Source organism: Eleutherodactylus coqui, chromosome 3 (assembly GCF_035609145.1).
Source record: "Eleutherodactylus coqui strain aEleCoq1 chromosome 3, aEleCoq1.hap1, whole genome shotgun sequence".
NCBI lineage: Eukaryota > Metazoa > Chordata > Amphibia > Anura > Eleutherodactylidae > Eleutherodactylus > Eleutherodactylus coqui.
In genome coordinates this window covers 109,344,413-109,356,590 of record NC_089839.1, presented here as the reverse complement: position 1 = coordinate 109,356,590, position 12,178 = coordinate 109,344,413, and the positions used below count along the sequence as shown (strand labels likewise).

Below are 12,178 nucleotides of genomic sequence, written 5' to 3'. Positions count from 1 at the left end.
GTGGAACTTCTGTAATGTGTTTCAAACCCCACTTCCCCGCAAAAAACAAACACACACACAAATTAATAAAACGTATTCTATATATTCTACATATCCTGAGGTGATGTCATTAAAAAAATACATCTTGTCCCACAAAAAAACATGCCCCCATACGGTCATGTCGACAAACGTTATTGCTCCTGCAATTCAACAATGAAAAAAATAAAGAAAATCATTTGAGCGTACTCGCTAAGGCAAATTACTCGAGCGAGTATTGCCATTTTTGAGTACATGCCCGCTCGTGCCAAAAGATTCGGGGGCCGGCGGGGGTGAGCGGTGAGTTGCGGGAGTGAGCATGGGGGAGCCGGGGGAAGAGAGAGATCTTCCCCGTGTTCCTCCCCGCTCTCCTCTGCCGGCCCCCGAAACTTTTGGCACAAGCGGGCATGTACTCAAAAATGGCAATACTCACTCGAGTAATTTGCCTTAGAGAGTACGCTCGCTCATCTCTAATTAAGATGCAAAATAGGCCATCACTTAGGGATTAAATCCTGTCATGCCTCTTTACTACTACTCAGATCTGAGTAATCTGAGACAGACTGGTTGATTGGCACATAGGCAATGCCATTTAAAACATTTACACAGAAGCCCTTTTACCCAGAATTATTATCATGCAGATTGCCACTGGACTGTGTGAATCTGAGCGATAATTGTTCAGTGCAAACGCTGACAGCGACTGACTGGCGAATGATCATCCCTTTGCTCATTGTTCAGTTTAGGCAGGCATAAAAATAAAATGATGATCTGCCTGTGTAAATAGGCAACCATTCATCTATAATCTGTCTGTTTACTGTGAATAAAACATGAAAAACCCACGCCAAGGGGAGGGAGCTGGTAACTTGTGAAGAATATCTTGCCTTTATTAATAACGTACCATACAAAACAGAATAAAACTAAGAAGCACGCGTTTTGATTCTATGCAGAATCTTGATCATCATTCTACATAGAATCGAAACGCGTGCTTCTTAGTTTTATCCTGTTTTGTATGGCAAGTTATTAATAAAGGCAAGATATTCTTCACAAGTTACCAGCTCCCCTTGGTGTGGGTTTTTCATGTTTGAAGTACCGCTGTGACTGGGCGGTGTGTCTGGAAGAGGAGTATTGCCGATATAGAAAGAGTGCTAAAGCTGAAAAGTAAGGTAAGCAATTTTTTTTTCTCTCATATGTATTGCTAGTGTGAATGAAGGCAGGAGGTTGGAAGCTCTACTTCCGTTCACTAAGTGATCATGGCTACTGTGTGACAGCATAAGAGCGATAGTCGCTGGAATGCCTGTTGCACGCTTAAGTGGCCAACAATCATCCCGTATTAAAGGACCTTTAAATAGTGATACACTGTCTTTCAAGCTGCCAGATGACTCTTCAAAAGTGGACTAAAGGTGATTTTACACAGGACGGTCTGTCAGGTAACTGATGTCCAACAGGTCGTCCCAGCGATAATAGTTCCTGTGTTTTTACACAGGATCAATCATCGCTCAGTGAGTGGAAACAGAACAGGACTTGAGATAGTTCCAGCTCGCTCACAGTAAGTAGGCAGTCGATCATAAGTGACCGGCTGCCTTTTTACACAGAACGAAAATGTTCAGTTTTCTGCATGCAGAAACTGAATAATGAAAACAAAGATCTGGTACCGTGTTAGCCAGTAGAGCAAAATGTGATTGTTCTCAGCAATAGAAACCAAGTAATCTTGTAGATATGATACCTTTTAATGGCTAACAAAAATACATAATGTAATAATAGCGAGCTTCTGAACCAACGCAGGGTTCTTCTTCAGGCTAAATGGATTGGATCTGAAGAGGCATGGATATTTATACACAGTTATAACATACATACTTATGACAAGGCACAGATATGGATGTGATTGGTTTGCACTTAAAAGGAATTCTGCAACAGCAAACAAACTTTTTTTGTCTAGGCACTGATAGCGGAGTGAATGTTTTATGGTCCCTAAATTACTGTTGGGGGGAGGGAGGTCGGGCAGGCTAGAAATGCTACAAGAGGTACACTGACATTTTTAGCTAAACACTGATAAGGGAGTGAAAGTTTATGGGCCCTGAATTACTGTTGATGGGGGTCTTATCTGTGCAATCAAGTCTCACACTTCCCATTCACGCATAAATCCTGGGGAATAATTTAACCCCCATATTCAGTGTGTCAAAGGTTGTTATCAATTTATATTCCCAAATTCTTCTGTGGTTTTGTGACTTGAAACCACCCTTCAATATCAAAACTCTCATATCTCCTAAGTTATGTCCATGGTTAGAGAAGTGCTCGGCCACTTCAGATCCAATCCATTAAGCCTGAAGAAGAACCCTGCGTTGGTTCGGAAGCTCGCTATTATTACATCATGTATTTTTGTTAGCCATTAAAAGGTATCATATGTACAAGATTACTTGGTTTCTCTTGCTGAGAACAGAAACTGAATAATGAATGAGAAGTGAAAAGCTCCTCGTTAATCGTTCAGTCGGGGCATGCATGTTCACTGAACGATATATGTTCAGTGTAAAAGCACCTTAACTGCAGAGTACAAAGGCTGTTTAGCAACATTCAAGACAGAGCGTTTCCCATCTTAGGCTGCTTTATTAATCACTAGAGATGAGCGAACGTACTCGTAATGAGTACTTACGCACCCGAGTACCGCCATTTTCGAGTACTTCAGTACTCGCGCGTAAAGATTCGGGGGGCGGGGAGAGGCGCGGCGGTGCGGGGGTAGCAGCGGGGAACAGGGGGGAGCCCTCTCCCTCTCCCCCCCACTCCCCGCTGCAACCCGCCACGGCGCCCCCCGAATTTTTTCGCCCGAGTACGGAAGTACTCGAAAATCGCGGTATTCGGGCGAAAAAGGGGCGGGGCCGAGCACGTTCGCTCATCTCTATTAATCACATTTTGCTAAATATAAATTTTATTGGAGAGTGCTTTGCTATCATGTAAATGGTTTGTGAGACTGCCTGTACATCTCTTCTGGTGTTTGTTCAGTGTCTGGTGTGCAGGTATATCGCATTATTATAATTTGTCGGTAGCATAAATTTTCCTTGCGTGTTATATTTGTATAGTAACATAACGGAATACTGGCTTGTGTATATTTAGATACAAATTGTTTTTGAGTCTATTTAAGTCTGTTTTTATGTAATGTTATGGAAAAAACGAATCCAAGATTGTTAATGAAGCTTTTTCCACTCTGTTATTATCCCAGACCCATGTCCCAGCAGTTAAACCATTTGAAATGTGGGCTTTTTACCATTAGTTTTTGTAAATGCTTGCTGTTTTTTTATTACAGATAATCAAATCCAAAGCATAGAGTGTACAAAGAAATATGTGCACCATCAATTACAGTTTTGTAAGGGAAGTACAAATTGTCCTTTATATAGCGCAGTTCAACCTGCAGGCAAAATAACTATTTAATCAAAAGAGCAGAAGAAAACAAACTGAAGAACAAGTCAGATTTCCATATGGGCTAATTGTTACTCTAATAACCGTTCATCTCTTCATAGCGGCATTAGTATTTAATGGAATATTTAGACTAAATTTGATGGCATATAGTTAGATTTTGTAAAGAGCATGATACTGCGCCTTGTGAAAGTCTGGCACCGAAGTTGTGGATATAGGGCCTATGGGATAATGTATGAGCAGGGCAGGAAAAGAGACCTTAAGCCCAGAAATCATCGGGTATTATTTGACGTTTGGTAGTGGTACACCACAAATCTCCGTGCTGGGCCTGGTTCTCAGCAATCTCTTCATCAGTCAACTGGAGAAGTATATAGGAATAATGGTTATCTGCAAGTTATAAACAGTTGCACTCAACGTAAAGCAGCAGCTGGAAGAGCAGTACAATCTTAGGTTCCACACAAAGTGAAATTAAATATAAATTTCACATTTATAATATGGAGTATCAATTGGTTTAGGCAACACATTGTAATAAGGACAAAAATAAAGTTGGGGTTCCATAGTGAGGTGCAAATAAAGCATTGGGAGACCTCAATGGCATTATCTCAGCAGATAGCGTGAAAGTAGGAGCAGGGTAAGGGTCTGTTTAGAGAGGCAGAAAAAAATTGTTGGCTTGTTCAAACAAGAAATAGTTCAGTCAATAGAACGAGCCAACTATGATTCTTATGTCTTCATAAAATGAATGAAAAGGTAACAATTGTCATTCGGTCGTTGGCTGCGTTTAAACCAAACAATTATAGTTCATGTTTGTTTGAACAATAATTGTTCAGTGAAAAAGGGCCTTAAAAGTATACTCTCTCCCCTCCCTTTATAACTACATAGTCAACAAACTAAAGCTGCAGAGCCTCAAAGCTCTCGGGGTAAATGGAAATAGGCCGCTGATATTCTACAGTAATAATTTTTTTGATCACTTCCACAATAATAATTGTTTCCTAGATATTACATAGATGTCACATAGATCAAAAATCCACATAAAGAGAATAGAACTGGAAGCATGTAGGGATGCAATAGAAAAGATAATTTATTACCACATCACAGACATAAGCAGCAACGTTTTGGCCTTATGGTCTTTTTCAAGCTTAATGATAGCTTACCAGTAAAGCAATTTATAGTATATCACATGTATTCACTGACCTATCACAGACATGTTGCACCTCCACCACAATTGTTTAAAATTACTAGCCATTAAAATCAACACAGGTGCTTCACCATTTCGTCCCAGGGGTCCATCATTTCTCCTTTCCACTCCTCCATTGTCATATAGTTTCAGCACCACGAGAGTGAGTGCACTTGCGCTGACCGCATCTCATAGCGCATGCGCGGGATTATGGGACAACTCCTGCAAGATCACGGTTTAATTACCAGCACACATCTATGGCATATGATTGTGGATGTGCAAGACCGCTGACCAAGTCCCGCGAGATCTTTGATTCCAAGAATCTGTAGTGTGTCATCGAGCATACGCAAGACCGCAAATCAAATCCCGCGATATCTCGGATTGAATAAGGTTATAATGTATGTGTTAATTCACGCCTCTTGCTGGAATAGAAGGCCCTACACACAGCGAATATACATCGCCACTATATAGAGCCTTATATATCTACCAATCTCAAGGAAAAAAGGAGAGAAGGATCGCAAATCCGCTGAATAAAATATACATATCTCTACTAAAATCCTCAACAAAATCCCCATCAATGTCCAATCAATAAACATCATGGACACTACTTTATTGGCAATAAAAGATCACGAGTCACTATTTAGAACAACCATTCCATAAAGCGACATGTGTTTATCCCATGATGGTCATAGACATATGCAATATGACATCCGATTCTCCCCATCATTCATATATATAACGAATACCCATACCCTCATGTTATATATCCAAGTATATCAGTACAGTTGTCATACTATCTCTCATTGATCTATACATTAAAGTACTGTATCACTAATCAGTCCATTTCAAGGATGTAATGTATAGGTAAACACAATGCTTTGTTACACACCAACCCCAAACTGCATTGACACTTTAAGGAAAGAGAAAAGCAGAGGAATGGAACGTTTCAAAATGCATGTCTGCATGTCTTTTATTATTACACATCACAATGTGTGTCAAAAAGGGGGAATAAAGAAAAAAACAAAACATATATTCTCAAAAAAAAGTTCGGCGGGAGAGATAGATGATGAAACCACTGGTTACAGAAATTCTGCAAAAAACAAAAAATATATAAATATAAAGTCTCACCATAAAACATACATAATAACATCCAATACATAACTCCTATATACAAAAAATTCATAAAAAATATATTATCTAACCTATTCTAATATATGCGCCAAGGGAAATCCCTAAATGTGCGGAGGATATGCATGCTCCAAATTCAACCTTTTTGCGGACATCGTGTCTAACTCGTAAATCCATTTGAGTTCACATTTTTTAGAAATATTCTTCGATACCCCCACCCCCCTCTGGGTAATACAGGAACATGCTCAATCACTATGTATTTGAACTGACTGACCATGTGCCTGTGTTTCACAAAGTGCCTCGAAAACCGGCAACTCCATGTTCCTGGTCCTGATTATGCTTTTGTGCTTCACCATTCGTGATGGAACCTCCATGGTCGTCTCTCCAACATAACGAAGGCCACATGGGCAGGTGATGAGGTAGACCACGAATGATAAAGTACATGTATATCTCCCTTTAATTTGATATCTGTTACCCAGTAATGGATGAAAAAAGTGGACACCCTTCACAAGGTTCCCACAACAGGAACAACCAAGGTACGGGTAGTTGCCCTTTCTCACCGATATCAATGTGGACTGTACTTGGGTTTTCGCATTGGCAAAGTGTGAATGCACCACCTTATCACCAATACGAACACCCATCCTGTATGCCATTAATAGAGAAATGCTAAATTCCAATTGCAAAGACCTCCACATGATGATTAGTTGTGGGATGTTGAAAAATACTCCTGTTATGCAAACCAACACCCACCAAGGATGGATCAAAAATATCACAATATCTAAAATTGTGCTTTTGAAAAATATTTTCAATGTCTCTAATTTTAACTTGAAAGTTAGTAAAACTTAAATGCGGACAGTATTTAGTCAAATGCATAATCTACCTATCACTGTAAGTAAACTAATTGTTACCTAAGCAGCTCCTAAATATGTTTGGTCATTTGCCTGCAAGAAATGCTGAAAGTTGTTGACAACGCCAATAAACATTGTCACCTATAAATCCACTAGAATGCTAGTGGCACATACTGACAAAGCACTTTCGGTACTTCTGTACTAGAATAGTAGAAAAGAAGCTGGTTCCTGGGACTCAGCACTGAAATTGGGCATGTACGACTCTTCATACAATGGTTATGGATAAGGATGTATCTGAGAAAAAAATGTTCTTTGATCTCCCCATAGGTTACCGTGAGCCAGACGTATGTAGTGTGACTAAAACCTAAGACCGGTATTGAGATATGTACATGTGATTGTTGTAGGCCTGAGATATTTTGTCTTCCCTGGGATGGCCCTAGACAGCTATAAATTTGGCCGACTTTCATGTCTTTGTAAGGTATCGGTTTTGTTGTTTTGCAGCATATTATGTTTACTCTATCTACTGATTCAGTGCAAGATTTTAACACCACATAAAACCAAAATTTTTTATTACATTTACAATATTCTATACAATATTGTAGTGGAAGTGTATGCGAAACATAAATTTTTAGTTTTTTGAAAGTAATATTCAGAATGTCTAGCTGATCGCCAGAATACAAAATACCATACCATCTGATTATATGCTGAAAGAGCTGTTAACTATAACTTATTTAATATATTTACTGAATATGATATAAGAAACAGCTTATGGTTCAGAAAATATGAAAGCCACATGGTTCAATAAACTATTGCTTTACACTCATTGTCTTAACTTTCTTCATCAGGCCCAAAGACGATGGCTTAGGTTCCTGCCATTCTAATGCCAATGCGGTTCAAGGACACCAATCATTCTTTCTACGGGTTTTGCGGGCCGCCTTGCCACTTCAACTTCTTCTGCTGCTTTTAATTGGTCTTGCCTGTCTTGTACCAATGACTGAAGAAGACTACAGTTGTACTTTATCCAATAATTTTGCGCGGTCTTTCCACCCGATGCTCAGATATACCAATGGGCCACCACCTATATGAACTCCCTGTTTTATAGAAATCACTGTGGAATATATATGAGCTGTTGCCAGCTTTTAATTGCACTTATCATGGCAGCTTTACTTCCCTGAATTTACCTTTTAAGCATAAAACTGATACTGTATTGGTTACAAGATATTGCGGTTTAGTAATTAAAGTTGTACTGAAAAAGTTAACATCAGTATTGATCCACTGAAGACTATGCATAGCCAACATAGCCTTCTCTTCAATACAGTCTTTAATCCCACGCTGAGCATTATCAGTATTGGACAAAAGTGTCTAATTATGAAGCTATTTTAGATGCTTGTAATATAAAATTTTAAATAGCTTATATGGCAAATATTTTTTTACTTTTACCTGTTGCATTTTTGGTTTACGGGCTTTCTGTGTGTTGGGGTGTTGATGAAAGCATGAAATCACTGTTAACTCTTAGTGTGAAGGATGTACAAATGAATAGCACTTTTGAGCTAATAAACTGGATGTAAGAAATAAAATCATGGTTTCAGAATAATCTATGAAATGTTAAGAGATAGAAAATATTATTTATGTATGTACAGTTTGCTAAGCCGAGTTCTGTTTGTATTGATTTCTTGCAATTATAGATATTGTAAAATATAATAGTGTCTGTGTCTTGCTTTTTTATTTAGTTGGGTTGTCACTAGAGATGAGCGAACGTACTCGGATAAGCACTACTCGTCCGAGTAATGTGCCTTATCCGAGTACCGCTGTACTCGTGCTGAAAGATTCGGGGCGCTCCGCTGCTGACAGGTGAGTCGCAGCGGGGATCGGGGCAGAGCGGGCGGGAGAGAAGGAGAGAAAGATCTCCCCTCCGTTCCTCCCCGCTCTCCCCTGCAGCTCACCGCTCCGGAGCGCGTCCCGAATCTTTCAGCACGACTACAGCGGTACTCGGATAAGGCACATTACTCGGACGAGTAGTGCTTATCCGAGTACGTTCGCTCATCTCTAGTTGTCACCATTGACTATCTATGGCTATGATTAGCCTACTTATTCTTTGCAATGTATCATTTACTATTTTGCCCTTTTGTGCTTTTCAATTCATTTGTGCCATATAAAATGTATAGAAAAACTATATTTTTAAATTTGTAACCTCCTGAAAGACAACAGAGAGACTGCTGTAAGTTTTACACTCCCCACCCGACATGCTCCATATGTGGTAATGTCCTGTGGCATAGTTGCTATGTGAGCAATTACATTAAATAAATTCACCAATGTGCTTTAAATTTGGGTCGAAACTGAACCTTGTAAAGTAAGACTATAGAAAGAGGCAATCCAATTGAGGATGCAGCACAGTGAGGTCTGGGCCACCCATCAAGTGGGAGGTGGTTGTTATAGGCGAATGGGCTAATTCGAGGTAATGCACTTTAAAGACTCACTGACAAAAAAAAAGTTTCCTTGTTGCCCTTAGTAACCGAATTTCAACTTCCATTTTTCTGTTGCAGTTTTGGAAATCAAAGCTGATCTCTGGTTGCTGTGAGCAAAAGAAGAGTTCTTCAGAAATAATGTTACTCTTGTACAAGAAAATTGAATCAGTGGACCTGTAGTATACAAATATGATTGAATACACTATGAACAGTTTCCAATTGCAGCACAATCACAGTAAATAGGGTGGAATCACATGCAGCAAATTTGTTACAGAAATTTCTGTGACTGAAAACCATTTTCATTCTTCTGAAGGGGCTTGTTTTAGAGGCAAGAACAAGGATTTCTACAAATACCTTTCAGATACATGGGACAGTCACAGAAAGTTTTCTAACAAACTTGTCACATATCAGTTTGCCTGACATGAATAGAAGCTTTCCCTAAAAAATACTCACAGGGTGTTTTACAATTAAATTTAAAGGAGTTTTCCCACTATCCAAAATTGCTCCAGAGCCACTTTGTACTTCCTTCTTGCTGCTTACAAGGACCTCTAACAAAATTCATTTAGTTCTGCGTGTGTACAAGTGTTGGAGCATTAATTGACTTGTTTTTTTGTATAGAAGTATAATCTTTTTGAGTCTATCCAACTGTGATGGAAAATAACACAGTTTACTTGACTGAATGGACTTCGCCCTTATTAATAAAATACCTGGTATTAGATTTTAAAATAACAAGCTTATATAGCCGGCATTACCCCGGTACACAACTATCTGTCCACCACTTTTTAAATCATTTTATGTATGTATTTTACCACCTCACAGTCGGTATTATTGTTTTATTTTTAAATCTATTTAATAATTTTTTGTTAAAATAAATTTAGTTCTGCGTGTGGGAAAACCTCTGAAACATACAACATATAATTGTCCGTAGGAACAATATAGAAGACCGCAACCATTTGTTTTTCTGGGCCACTGTGCTTTATTGATAGTGATACATAATGCCACCCTGGCAGGTGTGTTCATTGTAAAACTAGTTTGTAAGCAACATTTTGGGGTTTTCCACCTGGAGTATAGATAAAGAAATGAAATACGGTGACTCCAAGTTAATACTACAACACTTGATTGACTGTCCCATTTTACCACGATTATCGCGGCGTTTTGAACACCACAGTAAGCACGGTACAACGCTCCCATTGATTTCAATGAGGCCTCACAGACTTGTGCTCGAGCGCAGTGTTTTCTGATGCTGTGATTTTTTTTTTGCGCTGTCTGCTCTATTTTGGTGCATTTTTGCACATTTTAATGCACCTCTACACCCATCACAATGAGGGAGTGCATTAGAAGTCACAGAATTTTGACGACGACGTGTGACAGTGACGTTAGAGATTTGCATAGTCGAAAACAATGGGGCAAATATAATATTCCAAATGCATGGTTTCGGGCATAGATTTTGTCAAAATACTTAATTGCTTGCACAAAATTTGTGTTTACTAGGCTTCTGGCCACCGTGAGATCTGATTGGCACTTTTCAATGACACACAGGGAGCGAACACCATCTGTCTAATCATTTAGATGGCATTATCAGCATTTGCAGTGGCACTTCAAGGGATAAACAGGCAGGATCAAAGTTAGGTCCAATTTGAGTCACTAGAGATGCCAACTTGTGACAAAGAATATTATGTAGTGGCCTGGAAATAGGCACTACATAGAACTGTTTAGGTATGGGGACTGGTAATATAATAACTGGCCCTAGGGGTTTAATCTGAGTCAGTTTACACAAGGGATGCAGGTAACCTAGCAACCAGTTAGGACGTTTTTACCCAGCTGCACAAGATTGAAAAAATGTATAGAGACTCAGCTGAGGCAGGTAGCCTAGCAACCAGATAGATTGTGATTGGCTGCAGACAAACTGGTCAGGTGACATAGATGATAAGTAGCTGGACAACGGTCACAGGAGAGTGAGTGAGATGCACCAGGCAAGGCAAGTGCCAGAGAGTAGAGCCAGAATAAGTTTAAGCAATAAGTAAAGAGAATAAAGACTAGTGAGAAAAGAGAGGTGACAGGCAGAGGAACGCCAAGAAGAGGAGAGCGAGGCACAGACAGAAAAAAGCGCCAGAAAAAAAGCAGCGTCCGACAGGAGAAAAAAAATTGCCAGGCAGGAGAGAAAAGAGACAGAGATCAGCTGTGACAGAGAGAGAAACAAGAAATAAATCTGATAAACCGTGAGTAACTGAGAAGGAGAGACAGCTTTGACAGTGAATAAAAAAAATATATATAAGAGATGTAAATATGAAGAGATGGAGATAAAGAGATATAAATACAAAGAAGGATAGAGAAAAGAAATCCAGAGTAAGCTCCCAGTGTATAAATGAGTTAGACACAGGTCTACATTGTTGCAATTTGTGTATCAGGTAATATGCACTCAATGTGATGAAGAAACCTACCTCATCTCACTGCCTTATCTAATAATATTGTGGTTACAACAATTTAAGCAAAATATCTGGCTCTGTATATTTCTCCGCACCTCACCACTTACAACTACAAATTGTGCCCTAGAGCACTGGCGTCTGAGCAAAACAAATCCCGATTAATTGCCAGCCACAAATAATAATAAAATTAGCGCTCACCATAGCACTTTGTGGCGTCACAATAGTGCTTTGTGGCGGAACGACACTTATCACTAGACTAATGCACACTTCCACATGAATAGAACACACACTCACACATTATATGTATAGTTCAGATTAAGGGGCCAATTAGACACAACGATCATTGCTCAAAATTCGTTATAACGATCAAAAGTGAGCGATGGTTTTGCTTTTAAAGACGGACGTTTTAACCTAACGAAAATCATTAGAAAATGGACATAACATCAGGGCATTTCAGTCGTTGGATTATCGTTGTGTAGCATTTGCATTAAACGTTTATTTGAAAGACGTGTGCATTTGGTGAAGGGAAAAAAAGACCTTTGTATTGGCTCGTGAAAATCGTGGCTGCGCTTATCTTGTTTTTAATAAAAGCCTAACTGTTTAGCAGTAGCAGAAAGAAACTAAAGAAACTAGATGTCTTTATTATAAAAGTAAAACAAAGACATCTATAACAGGCGATCTATGTTAAGGAATTGCGAAAGAGTTATATGAAAAAAACTA

At 39.2% G+C, this 12,178-nt stretch overlaps 1 protein-coding gene across 3 annotated transcripts in view; it reads left to right on the top strand.

Annotated features, from left to right (window-relative positions):
• Positions 1-8,144, top strand: part of SYNE1 (spectrin repeat containing nuclear envelope protein 1) — a 575,530-nt gene extending 567,386 nt beyond the window's left edge. For all 3 annotated transcript variants that reach the window (XM_066595961.1, XM_066595958.1, XM_066595959.1), the window contains one exon: positions 7,413-8,144. In XM_066595961.1, coding sequence (XP_066452058.1) covers positions 7,413-7,653 — 241 coding nt within the window. In that variant the 3' untranslated portion in view covers positions 7,654-8,144. The remainder of the gene's footprint in view (positions 1-7,412) is intronic.
• Positions 8,145-12,178: the final 4,034 nt, after the last annotated feature.